Genomic DNA, 24,595 nt, shown 5'->3' with positions numbered 1-24,595 from the left:
ACTTGCCCAGGATCACACAGCTAGTAAGTGTCAAGTGTCTGAGGTCAAATTTGAATTCAGGTCCATCCAGGGCCAGTTTTTTATCCACTGTGCCACCTAACTGCCCCAATACATAGTATATTCTGATGAAAATATCTTTTCTGTTTCTGCTTTTGTTGGTATTCATCCAAGTTTTTGCCATCGTGTTTCTCCTGCCTGGTTCCTGGATTTCCTCAACTTGGTAAATTTTCATATACATAAGATTAATCTCCCTCCTTGACACCTTTCCCCTTCTTTGTGAATCATTAAACTATTCCAGAGCCACCTTTCAGTCATGATTTCTATATCACCATGACTCAGTGTTAATCATGAGTCAAATTTGTCTCCATACATTACAATTCCTAGTTTACCTTGTTTGTGATACATACTTCAACCATTGGTATTTATACAGCTGGACCCATGGCTAATTATTTATTTGTTATTTTTGTTTGTTTTGCCCATCCCTTTCTTTCTTGAACTTTGCCTTGTATGAATTGCCAGGTTTCTATAGTTAATTTTTTTCTATGCTATACTTACCTACCATGGTATCTAGTTTAATAGATTTATGTAGGCAACTTTTCCCTTAAGAATTTTTTGGTAAATAAAAGTCCTTTATGGAATTTTATGTTACAAATTTATCATTAGGATAGTCCCCATTACATTGCTAAGCTTGTTTTAGTGACTCTAAATACTGTCCAATAATGGAAAACAACAGCAACAACACTTGACTTAGGATCAAAGGGCCTAGACTTGAGTCATCACTCTGCTATTTGTTATCTGTGAGTCTTTGGGAAAGTGACTTGATCTCTCTGGATCTCAGTTTCTTCATCAATCAATTAATCAATCAATAAACATTTATTAAGTACCCACTATGTGTCAGGTACTGTGTTAAAAGTTGGGGACACAAAAAGAAGTAAAAGACAGTCTCTGCCTCAAGCTGCTCTGAGGGCCTTTGGAATGCTGAATTCTACAATAATCACCTACATTTTAATATACTTATTAAATGACCAAAATTACTTTTCTTGCTCAAGTTTATACAGCATAACAATAAAACTCTAGGTCTAATATACAATTTCATCTTCCAATAACCACCTCTTCATGACTTAAAGACATGTTTTTGATAACAGAGTTAAGTAACTAGTAGTATTAATATTTCATTAAGGTTTATATCGCATTGGAGCTGCTGTCCTTTGCCAATGCCATCATAAAAGCAAATATTAGAGTATTATTATGACTTTCCATCAGGGTAAAAAGAATATTTATAATTTTACCCTAAAAATTAAAAAAGATTTTTAACCATAATCTTATTACTTACTTTTCCATATTTTCTAGATCAAAAAGCAATTTCTCTTAAACTTAGAAATTATACAAACATGAATTAGCAGGGCACTCTTGAAAGGGCAGAACAGCAACATGGTACAATAGATAGACTACTGGCCCCGGAGACAGGAGGACATTAGTTCAATTTTGGCCTTGGGCACTAACTAGATCTGTGACCCTGGGCAAGTCATGTCACCCTGTTTGCCTCAGTTTCCTCATCATGAACTACAGAAGGAAATAAAACTACTCTAGTTTCTTTGCCAATAAAACTCCAAATCAGGTCATGAAGAGTTGGACATGACTGAGAAATGACTCAACAACAGCAACTGGAAAGGGCCTTGTATTCAGGGTCAGAGTTGTTTTTCAAATCCTGGCTCTTCCAGATTACTTCCCATGAGACATTGGTAAGATCAATTCACTTCTAGGCCTCAGTTTATTCATCTATAAATTGAGGGAGTTGTACTAGATGGTGTCTAAGATACCTTCTAAAGTCAAATCTATGATCCCAAGAAAGAAAATGAACAATTATATTTTCTTGCTAAAAAATGAATCATACTTTATTTCTCTCTCCTTAGCAATAACCCTGCCAACTAAACTTTACATCTTACAGAAATATGGGGTAGTGTGTGTATATATTATATGTCATAGATATATATGTGTATGTATAAGTATATGTGTGAACACACATGTGTATACATACATGGATGCATACATGCACACAGATTATATATAATGTAGAACAGTACTGGATTTTTGTAGTTCTATTTGACAGTATTTAGCACCATGCCAGGAATATTACCCATATATTATTTTTAGGGCAATGGATAGAACTCTGGCTTTTGATGTCAGGAAAATGAGTTTATATGCATAATTATGTAAGTGCCTTTATGCATCAAATCATAATAGCATTATTTCATTTGCTACTTGGCAGATTTTCTTTGGAGGTAGGGAATACAGATTTGAGTACAAAAATTTGCCTTTGAGACATACTAGTTACCTGTGTGAACTTGGGCAAATCACTTAAATTCTTCATATCCCAATCAACAACTCTATGTCCAGTGGAGAGAATTTCTGTACCTAGATTCCTAGACTGATAAAAAGACTAGTCCAAAGCAAATTTGTTTAAAAAAGAACAGAAACTGACCAACAATCCAATAATATTATTATAATAGCTAACTAACATTTATATAATTCTTACTATGTACTAATTGTGCTAAGTACTTTACAAATATTCTCATTTTATCCTCATAACATCCCTGGGAGTTAGATAGTAATATTATCCCAATTTTACAGATGAAGAAACTGAGGCAAATAGTGGCTAAATAACTTGTCCAGGGTAACAAAGCTATTATTTGAGGGTGGGTTTCAATTTAAGTCTTTCTGATTTCAAGGCCAGCATTCTTTCTACTGTATCAGCTAACTAGTATAGTATCTACTTAAGTTTAGAAATGCCCATAAGTTAGTTTGCCATATAATGGTAAACTTTTTAGACCAGAGGCTCTCAAAGCTTATCTACTAAAATAAAGAGACATTGCTATCTGTCTTAGTGGAAGGGATACCGACACTCCTGACCTCACAGAATTATTGAAGTAGAATTGAATATGGGACCCTTCAATTTTTTGATTTTATATATTACTCAGTTATTTTTATCATATCTGTGTACATACATATGCATAAGATCATATAACATATGAATATATATATATACTTATTAAGATTTAGAATTTAAAATCATAAGAAACAACTACTATATTTTGAGGGTAAATTCATTGAGTGGGTTTAGTGTATTTCTTCCAACATAATATAGACATATTCTCAATTTTCCAGCATTTTCATAGGAGCTACATGCCCTATAGTAGACCATAAAGTAGGCAATAATTCATTCTCTTCTTCCTTCTGATAAGATATAAAACTAAGGACAAGAAAATCCGTGATCTGAGAGTAGTTCTCTCTTTTAGTTCAAACTGCTCCAGCCCAGGATTTAAGATTTAACATAATCCAATCACTAGAGGTTAACTGAAAAGTACTGAGGTTTAAATTGCACTATTTTTTTTTCTCTTTCCCATGCTTGCTAAATCACAATGAAAATTCAACTCAATTTGAGAATTTCTTCAATTTTAGGAACTTTAGAATAACTAAGGAAAAAAGAACTCAACTCTCTTTGGTATGCTATTTCATATAGGTATAACCAGATTACTTTCTCCCTTCCTATATTCATTTCTAGGTAATTTTCAGGTTTAAGACATTTTTAACATTCTGTACATGTGGTAAATGTCTACAAAGAAGTAAAATCAATGTGTTTTGTTTGCTTGTTTTATTGCCAGCAATTACATGTTAGTAATATCTTTAAAAAAATGTAAGCATATCAGATTTGGCCATAGATAGAGTCAGGGTCTCAGGGCTTTAAGCTTCCTAAAGTTCCTGAAGCTAAGAATGCAGCTTTTGTATAACTTTGATTTACTTTGCTGGCATATGAAATGTTTGATAATCAGGCTAGTCCAAATTTCTTTTGATTGGACAACATGGGGAAGCCCATGACTAGAAATATAAAAGGTGCCCTTCTGGTTATAATCCTGGAACACTGCCTTACCCCTTACTTCTCTGGCACACAGTCAGAATCTTTTTATAGGTGGGTTTGGTCAACTAAAAAATATGCCACATGGCATGGGCAGTGTTGAAGGAGGACTCTGCATTCAACTAACCCAACCACTCCTTTTCTCCTTCTTCAGTCCCCCTCCCACACGTGTTACAAATGCTTCTGTTCCACACAGAACTGGAAGTGGTAGCTTTGCAGAGTCCTAGAGAACAGCAGATGGTCATTGCTGTGGATCAGTGAGCTTGTATGCTGGCAGGAAGTAGGATGATTGCTTTTCAGGGCTCTTATCATGCCCTGAACAATCTCTTTCACCACAGGAGACTCTGAAGCTGTCAATATATTTTGGCTAATCCATATTCCATCATTTTTAAAAATAATGGGCAGATATAATCCTATGAGTGCCTTTCTGGAATCAAAAGATGATAGTATTTTTTCACTTCATTATTTTAGGGTTTTATTTTTTGGAAGGGAGGAGATAGAGCTTTGGCTACAAAAAGTTCATGTGGGTGTGTGTGCACACACATTTGTATGTGCGCATGTGTGTGTATGTGTATTTATGTTTCTGAAATGGCTAAACTTATTTTTGGAAAACAACTAACTATTCTTTATTCCTGTGAGCTCATAAATATTACTAGTACTGAAAGGACCTGGCATTTTGCTTCACATAGGTTAGAACAAATGGATTCTAAAAGTCTTACTTGTCAAATAAAACCAACAAAGAAATACATGGCTTAAAGGTTGGATGAAATAAGCAGAAAGGATTAGGCCTGATTTCCACAAAGGAGTCATTGGTCTTTTTCTTGGTTGTCGAGACACATTGTTGGCATCTCTCTTGGAAGTGCAAAAAAGGAGAAAGGAGCTGAGCTAGATTCTACCAAGGGAACTGGGAGCAATTTATAAAGCATCCCCTTCAATTAGGTATAGAGATATCATCACAATTAAAGGTGTGTCATAAAACTTTAAATGCCTTGATGACGTTTGTTTTAACCAGTAGAAAATGAAGTCAGAGACTAAACTAATTAATGACATAGGGAAGCAAAGGACCAATGTCTCAGATGAGAGAAGAAACAATTATGTAAGTACTAGGTAAGGAAAAAAAACCAGAAGGGAGAGCATTACAGGTCAAAGAGTTGGTCAATGGGAGCACTGAAATAACATACAAGACATAATGTGATAAAAGAAAAAAGGGGACAGAGAACCTGGATCTGAAGTCTGAACTCACAATTTACCACCTGTGTCACCCTTGACAAGTCACCTCACAAGACAACTCTAAGTTTCCTTACTGATCTTTCAGCTCTAAATCTATTATTAGACAATCCCATAGTGGTAACAATGAGAATAATGAACCTGATTCTCAGCTTCTGTTTCTTTATCTCCAAAATGAGAATAATGATATTCCTTCCCTCACTGGATTATGAGGATCTGATAAGATAATATAGTGTTTTGCCAGCATTGCAGTGCTATGCAAATGCTAGATTTAATAATAGTAATAATAGTAGGGGTCTTACCTATATTATGTAGCTAATGACATGGTCACTTATAAACTCTTCTTTATTCTTCCTTTCTAAAGTTCATGCACATGAATACCCAGATCTGTAGGTTCATAGCTGCTCAGCCCATAGAGAAGATTCAGTGAATAACTATCATCTTCTAAGATCTAAAGGCTTTACACCTTTGATCACTTCAAACATTTTGGAAAACATAACTTTAACTACTCTTATCCTTGGTCCTTTTTCAACTTAGAATTCTCATCTGTACATACAAACACCCATCTTTTCAAGCCTTCTGAGTGATACTACCCTGTTCTGCCCTAAGTTACACTGAGGATTAATAGCTGCCTATGAGTTTTTCAAGCTTTTGAGTACCACTACTTGTCAACTTTCTGAACCTAAGTCCTTCCAGTTTATTGTAATTAACTTGCCAGGCTAGAACCCTGACTGTCCTAAATAATTAATAATAATAATAATAATAATTAAAGGAATGGGAAATGGGAAGTCTTCCTTTCATTATTCTTAGCCCCCATAGATAATTTACTTGAGTAGAATGTTCAATTCTGGGATTTTCAGAAGGGTTTTTCAAGAACTCAGGAAATTTTCAGAAAAGAAGCACAAAGGGGCAGCTGGGTGGCGCAGTGCATAAAGCACCAGCCCTGGATTCAGGAGGACTTGAGTTCAAAGCCGGCCTCAGAAACAACACTTACTAGCTGTGTGACCCTGGGCAAGTCACTTAACCCCAATTGCCTCACCAAAAAAAAAAAAAAAGAAAGAAAGAAAAGAAAAGCACAGAACTGAGCTTTTATGTGGTACCATGTTCAAGTATTCCAAGCCTCTAGACTACTTTCAGATGCAAAAGTAGGTGGATATTGCATCCCAGATACATATGGAAATGGAATTCATTCAATTATTCACTCATTACTTTGATATTCATTTCTTTAGCACTTGCTATGGAAGAGGCACTGTCCTAGCCAAGAAGCAGCTATCTTTATGTCTTTTTAAATACTGTATTGTAGTGTCCATAGGTTAGTAACAGGAACTAGGCTTGGAATTTCATTCTTACATAAGTCTCCCAGAAAGAGAAACTGTCTATGGATAGAGTTTAATATCTTCTTTGTACTTCATAGTGTTAGAGTGGCCTAGAACACTGAGACATTCAGTGACTTGTTCAAGGTCACAGAGCAAGTATGTTTCCAAGGTGGAATTTTAATTTTTTTTTTTTTAAGTTGGGCAATGAGGGTTAAGTGATTTGCCCAAGATCACACAGCTGGTAAGTGTCAAGTGTCTGAGGCTGGATTTGAACTCAGGTCCTCCTGACTCCAGGGCCGGTGCTCTATCTACTGTGCCACCTAGCTGCCCCATCCAAGGTGGAATTTTAATGGAGGTCTTTTTGATTTTAAGACTGATTTCCTACTCAATCTATGATGCAGCATTCAACGGACACCTCACTAAACTGAGATTAATTGATTGATAAATATGGAATCTAATGTTTTATTTGATCTATAAAAAGCTATTAAGTAGTGGATACAATTTGACATAGTAGAGTGTTAGATTTGGAGGCAGGAATACTTGGATTCTAAAAGCACTAAGTTTTATGACTTAAACCTTGTGGAATTTCAGTTTTCTCAATTGTCAAAAGGAATTTTATTATGTATATTGCTTATCTACAAGGGTTTATGTAAAGTTTAACTTAGCTAATATATATAAATCACCCTAAAGTTTATATATATGCACGTATATACATATATACACATATACATATATACATGTATATGATATATGAAACACTCTAGATATGACATAGTATTATTATTAGTTACATGGATTAATTTTGCCAAAAAAAAAAGTAGGGGTTTTTATAGGAATAAAATATATTAGAAAATAAGAAAAAATAGCAGTCATTTTAATGTCAGTTTTATCAATGTCATTACTTAAAAACTTTGGATAAACATGTGAATAAAACATTTCATTTAACCTGGTCACACAACTGTACCTACCTAAATATAAGCTATACTAGGTGTTTCAATAGTTAAAATGCTGGACTTGGAATCAGGAAGACTCAAATTAAAAATTTGCTTCAGATATTTATTAGCAGTGTGACCCTGGGCAAATGATTCATTCTCTCTCAGTCACAGTTTCCTTTTCCATCAAAAAGGAATAATAGCACTGATTCCCCAGATTAGTTGTTAGGTCAAATGAAATAACATTTATAAAGTGCCTTATAAACCTCAGAAATTCTATATAATTACTAGTTAGCTTTCATCATTAGCATAATCATTATTACTATCATTATTATAAAATGTTATCATTATTTAGTAAAATCTTCAGAATAAGCCATATCCCGACTAGATTAGTAAAACATCCTTCTCACTGACATTCTGTTCTCCCCAACACAAATTCAGAGTCACATCTAACACATCTCCTCTGATTCCTCTGACAACCCCACTAATTAGGGTATTTCCTGAACTCCTCTATAAAAATCAAGATCCTTATTTTTAGCCTTAATGCTCATCAGTCATCACTATCTACCTCATTCAAGTAATCCCAAAGATTTTTTTCATTTAATTTTCCCATTAGCAAAAACCATGATTTGGGTGCATGTTATATGTTAAATACAAAATGTTGAAAGTAAAGCCTTTCTACAACCTTGAATTCCTCCTAGTCTCAATATGCCTTTTCAAATGAAATAGAACTTGAATGATTAAAACACACACACACACACACACACACACACACACACATACACACAGTGGCTTTCAGCTTTTGCATTTTATAATACCAAAACTTCATAAACACTGAGTACCATGTGTGAGTAGCATGACTATTTTGACTCAATTAGCAGGATGGGAAATCTTTAAACTAGATGGAGTCGGTTCTTCATATACCTATTCAGGAATATTAAGGCATTCCCTGAACTTGTCTTTTTGAGTTGACATGTTTTCCACAAACAATGGACCCAGAGTATGTAGCAGGCTTTGAATGTATCAAGAACAACCTCCTCTCCCCACCATACCTCACGCTGACATAATTTGTTGTTTGCACCCTGAGCTAGGTTTCCTGTGTGTCTCTGGGAATCAAGACAGGCACCAGTCAATCTGCACCAAACTGAGAAACTGCTTGCACAGCTGGGAACCTTGTAAATAAGACCATCTTAATGGTCTAGCAGTTCCCAAGGGAAAAGAATGCTGCTTTTCCCATCACCTTCCTCCTCTCCTTTGGGAGGAGGTTCACCCTTTTCCTACCTTTACATCACCTTTTCCCTTCCCATGCCATTCCCTTTTCCTCCTCTTTTTTTGAGGTACTGTTATAAATATGTAACCTTCTATATGGTTTGGGAACTCTTTGCTCTGGCTTTGGGTTCTAGATGCATGTTCATTGCTCTTGTAATAAGTCTAGTTGTAATGCAATGTCTCATGGATTTGAGATATTTTTGGTTATCATAGCTTGGTGGTACAAATAAAATGTATACCTTTACTAACCTCTGGTAGGTGGCAACTTTGTGGTGCAGTGGATAGAGTGCTGGGCCTGAAGTCAGAGAGACACTTCTTTCTGAATTCAAATATGGCCCCAGACACTCACTAGACATGTGTTTATACGTTAGGTACTTAACCTTGTTTGCCTCAGTTTCCTCATCTATAAAATGATCAGCAGAAGGAAATGGCACAACACTCTGACCTCAAATGCAGTCACAGAGAGTTTGCCCTGACTGAAATGACTTAAAAACAACAATCTCCAGTATTTATAAGCCATTTTCCTTAATATGCACACATACATGTGTGCATACACAAACACACAGTGCTAACTCAAGGTTAATGTGGTATATATATGCACACACATACACACTATAATTTAAAATATTATTGTACGGAAATTAATAAAATTCAACTCAGCAAATATTAATTAAATGTACTCCACATCCCAGGCCCAGGGACAAAAAGACAACAATGGAAATGGCCCTTCCCCCTCAAGAAGCTTATTCTCTACTGGAAATATTAGCATTAAACTTATATCACAAGAAAATCTATAACTCAAGAATTTCAATGAGGAAATATTTTAGGTAAAATTCAGGAGAAGCAATAAGAAACTCATTAAAAAGTAAATCATTTTATTAACCTCCTACAAAGTTACAAAATGAATAATTGGGAAGCTATTGTACAGAAGAAAGAACAGAGGAATGAAGCCAAGAGTTGAGCACTGTCTATTATCTTTTCGAACTCACACAACCACAAAGATGTCATGCATAATTTTGCTTTGCTGACTACTTTTGTTTCCACAAATGATTGATTAGTGGGAGATAAAGTCTCCACAAGAAAATGCTGTAAGTTCTATTTGTTCACTACTTTGATACTTATCAAAGTAATAAATTATGTTTTTGAGTTCATCCCTCTGCCAGTGGCATGAAGCTAGTGGTGCTCCTTAAGATCCCACAAAGTAAGGCTAATGAGATGACATTCAATAGAAATAAACGTTAATACCCAAGTTCCATAAGTCAGATACATGAGTACAAAATCAGGGAAATATAGACAGGAAACTGCTGATGTGAAAAAGAAAAGACCTAAAAGTTTTTGGAATGGAAGTACAATGAGCCAACAATATGAAGTGGAATAAGAATGAAATGTAAAAGCATTTCTTAAGCATTTACTGTACCCTAAGTCCTGGGGAAACAAATAGAAAATAAAGACCATTAGTCCCTGGCGACAAGGAGCTCACATTCTAATTAAGGGAGAGAATATCCACAGGAGGGTTTGGGTGTTATGAGGATGGAAAATTAGTGAACAAGTCAGTCACTGATACTGACTACTTACTAAGCACTGTGCATAAAAGGAAAAGTAAAAATGTTGTCTCTGCTCTCAAGGAGTTCTTGTTCTAAGGGGGATACAATTTGAAGTAAATTGTACCTGGAAACTAATCTCAGAAAGAAGGCACCACCAAGGTGAGGGAACAGAGGGAAAGGGAAGCCTGTAAAGGCCTCTTGCAGAAGATGATTGAGCTGAATTTTAAAAGAAACCAAGGAAGTCAAGGAGGACAGGAAATGGAAATGAGTGAGGAAAGTATTCTAGTCATGGAGGATAGCCACTAGAAAAGCACAGAGTTGAAAGAGGGGTGTCAAGGTAAGGCAGAGCAAGAAGAGTAGTATTGTTGAACCGTAGAGTATGTGAAAGCAATAAAGTGTAAGAAGATCTGAAAAGGTAGGAAGGGGCTAGCTTTGGCTTTTTTTTTTCAGGGCAATGAGGGTTAAGTGACTTGCCCAGGGTCACACAGCTAGTAAATGTCAAGTGTCTGGGGTCAGATTTGAACTCAGGTCCTCCTGAATCTAGGGCTGGAGCTTTATCCACTGAGTCACCTAGCTGCTCCCCCACCCCCACCCCCACCCCAGATTTAGCTTTAAAAGACAAAGAGGATTTTATATTTGATCCTATAGATAACAGGGAGCCAGTAGAGTTTATTGAGTAGAAGAGTGATATGGTCAGATCTTCCCTTTAGGAAAATAACTTTGGCTTTCTAGTGGAGGATAAATTAGAATAATGAGACATTGGAGGAAATGAGACCAAGCCAGAAAGCTATTAAAATACTCCAGAAGTGACATGATGAGGGCCTATAAAGGACTTACAGCTGTGTGAGAGGAAAGAAGAGGTTGTATTTGAAAAGATGTTGTGAAGGTAGAAATAAGACTTTATAATAGATTATGGGGTGAGTGTGAAGGAGTGAGTAAGTAATGATAATTTAGGAATTTTAGACCTGGGTAAAAGAGAAGATGATGGTGCCATCGACAGAAATAGGGGAGTTTGTAAAGGGAAAGTTTTTTTGGCAAGGTTTTGAGGAAGACAAAGGGATTCATTTTGGACATTGTAACGATTGGAATAACGCCACCTGCTGGAGACTTATTGTAGAAGAGTTCCGCCCATGAAGTGAAGGTCTTTGAGGGCAAGACCAGGAGTCTTTTCTTTGGCGTCAGGAAGTGATGCGGGCTAGTGGGAGGAGGAAGGAAGAGACTGGCGCTCGGTCTCGGGCTCTTTCCTTTGGACTCTGGTGGAGAGCGGAGCTAGCAATGTGCTCTCCCTTTAATAGATAGGAATCTAGGCCTTTCTCTTTCTCTTTACCAAATTCTTATTCTCCTTAATAAATGCTTAAAAGTCTAACTCTTGCTAAAGCTTATAATTTATTGGCGACCACTCATTAGATATTTTAGACAGACTAGCTAGAATTTTAGCCCTTAACAACATATTAAATTTGAATTGGCTATGGTTCATCCAGTATGAGATGTCCAAAAAGGCAATTGGTAATGAAATATTAGAGTTCAGGAAAGACGTTAAAGCTAGATAGGTAGATCTGGAAATAATCTACATAGAGATGACAATTGATTCCATGGGAGCTAATGAAGATGTCAAAAGAGATAGTATAAAGGAAGAAGCAAAGAGGTGGTAGGACAGAATGGTGTGACTTGGATGAGAATTCAGCATTGGTGAATGAAAAGTAGAAGCCAAAACAGATAAGAACCAGGAGAGAGCAGTATCACAAAAAAAATTTGGTAAAGAGAATATCCAGAAGTGGATAATTAATATTGCCAAAGATTTCAGGGAAGTCAAGCAGAATAAAGATTGAGTAAAAGCCATTACACTGTGCAATTAGAGATCTTTGGTAACTTTGGAAAATGTAGTTTCAGTTAACTGATTAGGGAAGCCAGATTATAGATAGTTTAAAATTGAGTTATAGGAACAGAAGTGGAGGCACCAAGAGCAAATGGCTTTCTCAAGGACTCTAGCTTTGAAGGGAAAGAATTACACAGGAGGTTAACAGTGGTGCTGATCAGATCAAATAAACATTTTTCCCCATAAGGAAAGAGGAACAGACAAGATCATGCTTTTAGGCAGCAAGATAAGTATCTTTAGAAAACTGGGATAGAGAATTAGCTTTGTGTGAGACAGTGGGGAAAGGGTAGATAATGGAGAGGTCATATTAGCTATGTAAGATAAGGAAGCTGAAGCTCTCATCAAATGGTCTCTTTATTTCTGTGTGTGTGTGTGTGTGTGTGTGGTACAAGGTATCATTCTTAGTTGAGAAACTCAATGGTATGAAAGACATTCAGAAAGATGAAGATTTGGAATAGTCCCTGTTGGAGAATAAAGCAATTAACAAGGTATAAAAGGACTGCCTTACTGCAGTGAGTGCCCAGCTGAGATTGTGTAGCATACATCTGTAGAGGATACAATAGTATGGTTTAGTGATCTCATGAAAGGGCAAAATGGCAGGTCAGACAACAGTCTGATTACCCTCTCAAACTGCTCTCCCAGTTGTTAGGGTGCAATGGAAGGCAACATGGCAATGCCCATTTGTTAAGAAGACCAAACTAGAAGAGAAGATAATAAAGCCCAGTGACTTTTGAGAGTAAGGTCACAATAGATTATATGGCCCAGTTGTCTACTATCTTACCAGAAGGATTTTAGTTGATAGTCTTTTACTTTTCCAAGTGATGTGAGTGGCTATAACCCCAAAAATCTACTATAGGGAAGTAAGCAGTTGTCCCAAGTTAATAGAGCTGGGCTCTGGTTTATCTCCAGATGAGTTGGGGCGAGGAAAGTTGCTAGAGGTTAGCATCCAGTTTGGAAGGGGCATCTGAAACTTTATGGGGACTGGCCAACAGAGTCAGGGAAAAGCTCTATTTAGGCTACTTATTCCTGTTGGGCCTACTGCAGACCATAAGCATCAGGGTGACTGAGGGTTGGCTGGAGCAAGGGGAGGGAAAATCCCAGACAGATTCTCTGTGGCAATCACAGAAAAATATTTGGGATATTTGTCTACAATAATTGAAGTATATTGTCCAGAGTAAATCGGAAAGTATAGTATAATTGCATTCTTTTCATCTTCAGATGATATCTGGTTTACTGTGTTTGGTCAGTCAATAAGCATATATTAATTTCCTATTATGTATCCAGGTATTGTGCTAAATACTGGGGATAAAAAGAAAGACAAAAACCATTCCATGTTTTCAAGGAGCTTAGAGTTGAATATTCAATTCTGGACATATTTTAGAAGATTCATTGATACCTATAGAGCATCCAGAGAATGGTGACTCAATTTTTTTTTTTTTTTAGTGAGGCAATTGGTGTTAAGTGACTTGCCCAGGGTCACACAGCTAGTAAATGTTAAGTGTCTGAGGCCAGATTTGAACTCAGGTACTCCTGACTCCAGGGCCAGTGCTCCATCTACTGTGCCATCTAGCTGCCCCAATGAAATTACTTTTTTTTTTTTTTTTTGGTGAGGCAATTGGGGTTAAGTGACTTGCCCAAGGTCACACAACTAGTAAGTGTCAAGTATCTGAGATCGGATTTGAACTCAGGTTCTCCTGACTCCAGTCAAATTTTACTCATAGAGTGAAGAATATTTAGGGGGAAACAACTCATCCCTCCAATATCTGAATAATTTCACTATAGAAGAGGATTAAACTTATTCTCTTTGGTCCCAGAACTTGGAACTAGGAAGTAGATAGGGGTTATAGAAAGGTAAAGTTCAGTTCTTATTATTGAAATCTTTCCTGAAAATTAGGACAATCAAAAGTAAAATGGATATCTCCACTAAGTTTTTAGGTCAAGTCTGGGTGAACATTTGTTATGAATGTTGTAGAGGAGATTGAATAATCCTGCAACAGGACAAATAATATCTTAACACCAGCCACCATGTAAATTTGATATTTTTTTTTCTTAAAGTGATATTAAGACAATATTGGAGACTGACTTAGCTTAGGAGACTAAGAACTATGACTATGGACATTATTATCTGGACACCTGAGTAGAAAGCATGCACAAAGGGCATGGGGGAGGGGGGAAGAGAACAGGCTTTTATTGAGAACCTATTTTGTGTCAAGCACTGTACTAAGCAAATATTATCTCATTTGATCTTACAACAACCTGGAGAGGTAGGTGTTTTATTATCCCCATTTTACAGTTAAGGAAAATTGAGGAAGATAGTTTAAGTGATTAGCCCAGGGTCAGTCACCTAGTAAGTGTCTGAGACTAGATTTAAATTGTGAATTCATGACTCCAGGTTCAGCGTTCTATCTACTGTACTACTTGGCTGTCTCATAAGGAGTTCCAGGAGCGCCTTGATGCTTGGCTGGTAGAAAGTGATGGAAACCCAAGGAAGGGAAATCTGTTCAGATGAATCAACTGTAAGTTATCGTCAATGTTTGTATTAAAGATCAATATAGGGGCAGCTAAGTGGTGCAGTGGATAAAGCACCGGCCCTGGATTCAGGAGTACCTGAGTTCAAATCCGACCTCAGACACTTGACACTTACTAGCTGTGTGACCCTAGGCAAGTCACTTAACCCCAATTGCCCCGCAAAAAAAAAAAAAAAGATCAATATACCTTTTTGTTAAGTGTTGAATGACTTATGAGTCATTTTATTTCAGTATAAAAGCTAACCTACTAGAGGATTTAGCCTGATGCAGGTCCAGCACAGAATAATTAGCCAAGTCAGGCAGACCTACAACAAGATGAGCTTATAATGTGGGAAATGGGTAATATAGTGGGTGCAGGACCAGCATCAACATTCATGTTCTGTGTCTTAAAAAATTATACATTGAAGATAATGACTATAAAGTGTATTTTAGCCCCTCCAGCTGTGTGATCATCCAGCCTCTTCAGAACTCAGTTTACCTTCTAAACAGTTTGTTGAGGGATTGCCTTTTTAAAGGAATGAAGGAGATTTTTCCCTCATTAGAAAAGGCCAAAGATTAATGAGTATTACTGACTGGTATTGGATGCCTTTGTAATCCTAGTGCCTAAGTGTAGATGTACTAAAAGAAAGTCCCTCTCAGTTTTTGTGTGAATAGGGAAATGACTGTTTAGTTTTGAATGACTTTTTTTCCCAGGGCAATGAGGGTTAAGTGACTTGCCCAGGGTCACACAACTTAGTAAATGTCAAGTGTCTGAAGCCCGATTTGAAATCAGGTTCCCTTGAATCCAGGGCCAGTGTTTTATCCACTACACCACCTAGCTACCCCCTTGAATGACTTTTTGAAAAAGACAATGCACGTGAATCAGCAGCCCTCACTACTGTAATTCTATATGGGCATAGCCAGTCACTGAAATGTGTCAGATAAGTTGCCAATGATGAGAGAATGAATATTGAAACCAATCCTTATAATTTTAGGATTGTCTAACAATTGTGTTGAAGAAACTGGCTTTTGTTTTGTTTTGTTTTGTTGTTGTTTTTCATTTGGCTTTTGGGAGATTGGACAAAATTTTGTTATATGGATTATGTTGTGATTCTTTAGTGGGAGCCTTTTAGGGAGGCACTTGAAAGGACAATGTTTGATTCTCTCCAGGACAACTTTGAGATACTTTTGGAATTGAGGATATAGATAAATGCACCAATTGGACCCCATCAAATTGCTAAGGACAGAAAGGGCTGCTTCATCAGTTTAAGAAGCTATTATTCTCAATCCTGGACATTCTTTGTGTCTCTGTCTCTCTGTGTGTCTGTGTATTCTCTGTCTCTCTCTTCCACTGACATTCTTTAGCAGAGCTCAGACCCTAGGTGGAAGTCTTGATTCTTATACCACTTCCCATATAAAGACTATCTGTATCTTTTCAGTTACTCTAACCCTTCTTTGCTCCACCACCACTATTGCTATCATCAAAATTACCTTTGATTTATTTTTCTTTTTAATCCTAAGGATTTTTATTTACCAGAACTTTCCATCTACTCTGCAAATCAATTATTTTATATGTGTTATCTCCTCCAAGGTCTCTTTCTCTTTTTCTATTTGTATCCATTGTACTTAGTGCATCACTTAGAACATAATTGATGCTTTTTCATTCCTTCATTCATTTTATACTTACTTTTCCCTTGCTATATTTGTATCCCCAAAATATGTTAATGGAATATAATAGATGCTCAATAAATGCTTGTTGAACAGCTGAGTTCCTGTTGAGAAGCTTAACAGCTGCTAGGATTAGGGAGGTTAGGGAAAAGGGCAAAATATGACTTCTAAATTTTGAGCCTATATTACTAGGAAGCTTGCATGGTATCAAAAGAATAAGGAAGTTGAGAAAAGCAACATATTTACGGGGAAAGATTTGGAATTCAATTTGTGACATGTTAAATCAAGTTTGTAGCTGTATATCTGAATACAGATGCCCAACAAGCACACCATCTCAGCCATGTGACATAATAGAAAAAAGACTGAGCTTTAATTCAATTAATTAACCTATGTTTTCATTCTGATTCCATTTTACTAGATGCATGGCCTTAGACAAATTATAGAAATTGGCTGAGCCTCAGTTTTCTAATCTGTAAAATAGGGGCAATAATACCTTTCTTACTTTTTTCAGGATTGTTTTGAGATTCAAATGCATGGGATCACATTTTGGAAAAAAGTTATATAAATGAAAGACTTATCTCTAAAAGCTCAATAAATGCTACCCTCCAAAAACTATGTTTTGTTGGAAGGTATACTGCCTTGAAGAGAGGCAACTAAGAATTCAAATACAATAACAGGTGGTGGGAACATAAAGAGTGATTCTGATTTGGAGAATTGTCCAGAATATGAACCTGAAATGAGAGAAGAAAGGCCTGAAAGAAACAATGGGCAGGCAAAACTGTCTCTTCCTAAGCCAATTGACATTTAAGACTCTGCTTAAATTCTTGTTGATGCCACTTTGATGACAAATACCATTCCTTCTATTTCCTCTCAAACTCACTATAAAGTCTCTATATGTAGTGGTCTGCATAAACTCTGAATACACAATTCACATTGATCTCTTCCTTGGGCAAGCATTCAGTTATCCTTTCCATGCTGAAAGCAAGCACAAAATACAAGTCGCCATTGGTAGAGTTTATGACATTTCCTTTAGAGCAAGCATTTTCAGAGATTAAATAGAAAATAGTTATCTGAGTCAGAATTTTAATGTGGTGACATATTTGTGTGCCTATATGTGTACATATGTATTGTATATCCTGTGTGCTATTACCTTGACTCATTCATTTTATTGTGCTGCATTGCTTCAACCACTGCTAGAAATTCTTATGAAATGTTCATTTGCTCGTGGTAATAACATTAAAGGTAAATCCACAATTACCTAATTCCATAAAATACTCCAATATTTAAAATTCCTTAAATGGATGGACTTTGGAACATTGTCTCTCTCCCCTTCCTGCTCACTTGCCCCCCTCTCCTCTGCACATCTTCTTTTATTTTTCTTTAAAGATTTGTGCACATGTACAAGCATATAAAGTATATTGAATAACTATTTTGACATTGCTGGAGAATTGAATTGTCAAGTAGAAAAGTCCATTTTTACTATGCTAATTCAATTATAATATTGAATTTAGTGGTATAGAAATTGCTAAGACAAAAGTGATGTTAAAATAATCAATTTTAAATAAAATACAAAGGAGGCTTATATAAAAATGACTTCTGTATAAAATATATAAAAAAGAAAGTTGTCTTACCTCTGCAGATGGGAACTGGAAAATCCCATGATGCTGTATTGACAGAATTGGCTATGCAGGTTAGTTGAGGATGACCATCCAGGATATAGCCAGTCACACAGCTGTAGCGAATTTTATCACCAACATCAAACCTAGTGCCATATAAAACACCTTTGGGTGGAACGCCTGGATTTCCACAGGAACTACTTTGTAATTCTAAAAAATAAAACATCAAGAAGAACAAGATTTAGGGGAGGTTCACATTAAATGGATAATTTGGCTTTATTAAACTTGTTTTTTTTTATCTTGCTTAATATTTGAGGAAGTAAGATTTGGAGAAAATATTCCTCATCATATTCATTATCTATTTGTCTAGAGGTTGAAGAAATTTTCTTATAATTATTTCTATACATACATACATGTATGAAAGTCATTTGTATTATAGATATATATATTTAGTGAAAAGATTCATTGCTATTTGTTCATTGGAATTTATTTGACAAAAACATACTTTCAATTTTTTTTTTCATATTTCAGAGGTAAGTAACTTCTCAACTATTATGACAGAAAAATAAGCTTAATGTGATTTATTTTATTAATTTATACTTTATTTAATTTATTAGACTGACTTCATCTTATTAATTTATACTTCATACAATAATGAAACTTGTTTGCTTGCAGTTCTTTAGGTACAATGCATCCTCTCTTCCTTCTCTGGATTTACACAGGCTGTTCTTATGGCTGCAATGCTTTCCCTTTTCACTCCTTCCTTTAGTTCCATTTAAAGCTCAGCTCAAGTGATAACCTCTCCTGAGTATTTTGACTGTTATCACTTCCCCTCTTCAAACCACCAATCTGAAATTACAGTGTATGTATGTATGTGTATTTATATGTATACACAATCCATATATATATATATATATATATATACACAAAATTCATGAACACATACATATATACATACATACAATTTATAAGTATACATGTTGCTTTATCTCAGTAAATGCAAGCTTCTTGAGGTCAGGGACTGTTTTCACTGTAGTCTTTGTATCCCCACCCTATTAGGGTGTCTGGCTTTTTTTTTAATGGAAAGGATTTGAGGACCAGCACAAGGGACTAAGTGTCTATAGGTCAAGGAGCAATTAAGGTAAGTCAAGTTAAGCTTTAAAAGACTTCACCAGAAAAATGGCTACCAGTATTTTTGTCCAAGTCTTGGAGTCAAGAAAACAGAATGCTCTCTCTCCTCAACCCTACCCTTGGCTTCCTTTAAGTCCCATCCAGAATTCCTTCTCTTACAGGAAGCCTTTTCCAACGCCTATTAATTCTAGTGCCTTCTCTCTGTTGTTATTTCGTATTTATCCTGCATGTGGTTTGCTTTGTATGTATTTGTTTGCATGTTGTCTCCCCATTGGACTGGAAGCTGCTTCAGGGCAGGTACTGAATTTTGCCCGTTTGTATCTCCAGTACAATCTATCTCAGTACAATGCCTGAAACATAGTAGAATTTGAATAAATGTTTATTGCCTTACTGACTGAGTTAACATACAGCCATACTCACTAGCTGTGTGACCCTAGGCAAGTCATATAACTGCTATCTGCCTCAGTTTCTTAATCTGTAAAAAATAGGGACATTAATAGCACTTAACTCTCAAGGTTATTGTAAGAACAAAATACTATATAAATGCTAGATTATTATTATTGAAGCGAATTAACCAAATATTTGAAAAGATTGGGCTCTCTAAACATAGAGGGAGCAGTCCACACCCATGAAATCATATGAATGATTTTTGCAAACCTCTCTTTAACAAAGAGACAGATATGGGGCAGCTAGGTGGCACAGTGGATAGAGCACTGGCCCTGGATTCAGGAGAACCTGAGTTCAAATCTGGCCTCAGACACTTGACACTTACTAGCTGTGTGACCCTGGGCAAGTCACTTAACCCTCATTGCCCTGCAAAAACCCCCCAAAACCCAAAAAAACAAAGAGACAGATGCACAACATTTTTAACCGCAAAAATAAGGTCCTGCAAACCATAACAGCTCAATCTTTTTTGTTAGCCAAACTCAGGTCATCAATATTAAAAAAGAAAAAATAAGAAAGAGAGAAAGAAAGAGAGAAAGAAAGAAAGAAAGAGAAGAAGAAGAAGAGGAGGAGGAGGAGGAAGAAACAAAGAAGGAAATATCTTAGGGGCAGCTAATCTGACTTTGTCATATATACACATAGTAATATACACATCTTCATATATACTTAATACTAAAATCTTTGGGATTAATAAAATTAAATAATAAGATTAAATTAACATAAAATATCAAGGAATTTCAAGAAATAACAATTAGCTGACATGAAAATCAATCCAGAAATTAAAAAAAAACACTTTAGGTCAAGAGAGCAATTTTCATGTTTTTATGGAACTGAATATCCAAGAAGGCAGCAGAAAAACACACATCAAAACTAATTTCACAAGGAACCCTAATTCAAAAAAGTAAAAAAAAAAAAAAAAGTGAAAATATCCAAATAATTGCTTAGAGTAGTTAGAGTAGATTCATTTGCATGAAAAAAGAAGTGCTCTCCAGAAAAAGGACCTGAGGCAAGAAAGAAATTTCCCACATTTCTTTGAATAATAAGACTGGAAGGGGCTTTAACAGAATACATAATATATTGCCCTGCCTTCAGGCTGTCCAATACCTAAACTAGTTAGACAGATAATTTGTGCTGTTTTTAAAATCAATTCAATGGAAATGTTTTCATAATATGTCTTGTCCTCACTCTCTAAAAATGGCTGCTATTGCTCTTTTTCTCTCATAATTCTGCTTTTTATGAAAGTGGATAACATCTACTCATCATTCTCTATATAGTAAACCCTTGGAGACAGCTATAAAGATACCCAGGCTAAATTATTTATTTCTTTAGCCTTTACACATAGGTTCTATTTTCTAGCTTTTTCCAACTCTTTAATTTGTGTCATTTCTGGGATCTCAGTCCAAGGTGCCCATGATCATTTATAGGGGGAAAGTAAATAAGTTATATTATAATTTGACAACCTTTAAGCAAAATGGAAGAATAAGACTTCAGAGTTTTGATAAGCTATATTATTTTTGGCAAATCCATTCATTAGTCTTGCTTTTTTGTCATTCAAGTACCATATTACTGAACTATGTGAGGGAAAACAAAACACAAAAAAAGAGACATTTTATTAGCTTGTTAATAACTAAATCCCATTTGGTTATTCCCAAATGACTACAATGGACATTTGCACAAATTGTGTTCTTTGAAATGTAGAAAAAAATAACATTTAAACAACTGAAAACAACATTGATAGAATAGTTGATAAAATGGAAGTAAGGGAATATTGTAACAAGAAAAAAAAACACAACAGATTATAAAGAAGCCAAAGAATCTAATGATAAGCAATTAAGATAAGGGAATTACCTAATGAGCTTGCTCAACCACTATCAATTAGTTTTGAACAGTCATGAACAACTGGGAAATAGAAAATTGTGACCATTATTCCAGTTATGTAATATTGGAAGTCTTTGTTCTTCACTACAATATTTTCCTGGAAACAGCATTAGCTAGGCAGAATGACAAAATAAATGGATCATTTCTTTATTGTAGAACCACTTTTTCTGTATTGTGTAACCACTGTATAGCATACAGTTACCATTCCACCACCAGGTGTCAGTCCTTCTTAAGCAGAGAGAGAGTTTAAAAGTAATATTTGACAATACAGGGGAAAAAAAGAAAAAAAGAAAAAAAAAGAGGGGAGAACGAAATGATATGTATATTGTCAAACAATGAAGGTGAAGAGAAGGTAATCTGTGTTTATGTGGAATTGGCCAGAGGAATATTTTCTATCAAGCAATTAACAAAATCTCTGTAGGAGCAGGGAAGCAAATGGTACAATGGATAGAGTACTTGGCCTGGAGTTGGAAAAATTCAACTTCCTGAGATCAAATCTGGCCACAGACTTTATTAAGTATGTGAACCTGGGCAAGTCAGGTAACCCTATTTTGCCTCAGTTTCCTCATCTCTAAAATGAACTAGAGAAGGAACTGGTAAACTATTCCAGTATCTTTGCCAAGAAAACCCTAAATGGGGTCATGAAGAGTTGGACATTACTGAAAACAACTGAACAAGATTACAGGGGCAGGACATCCAAACAATCACTTGAACGAGTGTTGAGTGACATGGTGGATTACCAGTATTTACTTCTTTTATGATATACAACTTTGGTCTCAAGTCTTGCATACATTACCAAAAGGAATAGTAAATGGGGAATGAAAGAATTTGGGGTAACTTTGGGAAAAAAATAGCTGGATGGGTAAATAGATCGATTGATAGAGAAATGATAAATATCTATCTACATAATGATAAAGATCTCTAACTAAAAAGAACAGTTTTCAATTATCTTACATTTTTCAGCATTCTTTAGTATTTAGATATCTTATCAGATATAGTTAATCTTCACATGTATTTTAGTATAAGGAATTACAAAAGATATGAGGTATATTCAGAATAGTAGGAATATCTGTAAAATGGGGATAACAAACTCATTTATCTCACCTGATGGTTGTAGGGATCAACTGAGATAATAGATATAAAGTGCTTTGTAAACCTTAAAGCTCTAGGCATAAATACTAGATCATACAGGAAAGATAAATAGCTTCAGAGTTGTCATGTTTCATTTTACCAGGGCATATCCATTTTAAATGTTTAGGCTTCATAGTGCATTCAGGATTGAGCCAAGAAGATGTATATATAAATAGGGGTAGGAATATGAGAATGAATCCCCAGTGACTGCATAGTGAATAAAGGATAGAGAGAGGTCAGTATAAAACTCAGAGATTACTAAAGATTACAGGAGATTAATCAAATAGGATTATTTGACATTCACATTGCATATATGTGGCATGCCCTCTCTTCCTCTGCTCCACCCACTGACCTCCCTGCCTTTGTTCAAGTCCCAACCAAAATACTACCTTCTACAAAAATCTTTCCCTAACCCCTCTTAAAATGTAAGTCCTATCTTTTATTTCTTTTTGTATCCCCAGTGATTACTAAACTGCCTGGCACATAGTAGGCACTCAAAAAATGTTGATTGATTTCGTACATTATTTCATGGCCGCCTGACATAATTTCATGGTAGGTGCTACAGCATTATTATGTTCATTTTGCAGATGAGTAAACTGAAGCTGAGAATTTTTATGAACTGTACAGGGTCGCGCAAAGTATTTGATTCAGGTCTTCCTTATTTTAAGTCCAATGTTCTGTTCCCTTTGTAGGAAGGATAAAACATTTTTCTTTACCTCTTCTCTCCTTGTTTTAGCCAGTGAAAATACAATTCAAAAATACCCTGGTTAATACCATTTAAACTTGACCATGAGACTAATTACTTCCTGACCCTTAAGAGTTGATGTGTAGACCCCAATATAATCCAAGCTCTGTTATTAAAAAAAAAATCATATCATTCTCCACACCTACAGTAAAGAGCACAGGTAAAATGAAGGGGTGGGGAGAGGGAAGGGAAGAAGAAGGAACTAGAATATCAAAGAAGAGGGGAGTGAAGGGATTTAAGGTGAGGGCAGAAAATGGGGAGAGGAGGAGAATAAAGAAAAGTACAATGGATAGGTTAGAAATCTAATTAACATTGATGTATAATTTTTTAGAAAGAACAAAACAAATGAAGCAAGAATTAGGAAAATAAACATTTTATTTTTAAAGATGATAATGTGGCTATACTATTATACTGTCAATGGGTAGAAGTGAATGTATATGGTTGGAAATATTTAGAATTATTCAATTCCTAGACCACTTTACCAGTAATTTTTTTAGTCATTAATGTATCAAATATGTAATAAACATATATGAATATACTTAATAATTATAGCAAAAGATAATTATACTGTTATTTGTAATTAGTAGTTCTCAGCTGATTAGATCTTATATGGATTAATAACTGACATAAGTTTGAATGTCAGTGTTATTTTCTTTGGCATTCACCCTTATTGCAATAGAAATTTTAAAAAATGACAAATAATGGTGTGACAAAGGAAAATAAAAGCATATGGACCCCTTCCAAGTTCTGGGCTAGACCCCAGTTTGAGCTCCCTATCCCCACCCTCAACTGCTACCTTTTTAGCCCTGATTATAATTATCTAATTCATGAGCAATTAATGAGTGGAAAATGTGACTCCATTTGGTTGTTCTTTTTTCTATCTTATAATGCCATGACTGACAAATATATTATCATCTCTTGCACCATAAAGAATTAATTCCTTGGCACTTGAAAAGAGAATTAACTGCATGGTTGCTTTTTACTTGTAAGTGACATGTTCTCAGTGTGCCAGGGGCAGCAATATTCTTTCTTCCAAGTAGTCAGAATAGTTCCAGGAGTCTACCTGTGAGTAGATAGGTGATTTAGTGGATAATGCTGGGCCTCAAAGCAGGAAGACCTGAATTTGGATCAACACTGAGAAACTAGCTGTGTGACTCTGGGTGTGTCACTTAACCTCTCTCCACCTCAGTTTCCTCATTTAAAAATAGGCATAATGATGGCACTTATCTCCTTGGGTTTTTGTGAAGACAATAGTTGTAAGTCTTATAAAGTGTTTTAAAGAGCTATATTGTTAAGTTGTTTTTAGTGGTGTCCATAATTCCTTGACCACATTTGGGTTGTTGTTGTTTTGGCACAAATAATGAAGTGGTTTGCCATTTCTTTCTCCAACTCGTTTAA

At 35.6% G+C, this 24,595-nt stretch overlaps 1 protein-coding gene across 1 annotated transcript in view; it reads right to left on the bottom strand.

Moving 5' to 3' along the window:
* The window catches only part of CSMD3 (CUB and Sushi multiple domains 3), a 1,584,452-nt gene that overhangs the window by 1,180,898 nt on the left and 378,959 nt on the right, over positions 1–24,595 (bottom strand). The window contains 1 exon segment of the mRNA XM_043974157.1: positions 17,884–18,078. Within this exon segment, the coding sequence (XP_043830092.1) occupies positions 17,884–18,078 (195 nt within the window).

The sequence above is a fragment of the Dromiciops gliroides genome, chromosome 1 (assembly GCF_019393635.1).
Source record: "Dromiciops gliroides isolate mDroGli1 chromosome 1, mDroGli1.pri, whole genome shotgun sequence".
Taxonomy (NCBI): Eukaryota; Metazoa; Chordata; class Mammalia; order Microbiotheria; family Microbiotheriidae; genus Dromiciops; species Dromiciops gliroides.
Note: the sequence above shows the minus strand (reverse complement) of the source record. Positions and strands in the feature narration are given on the sequence as shown.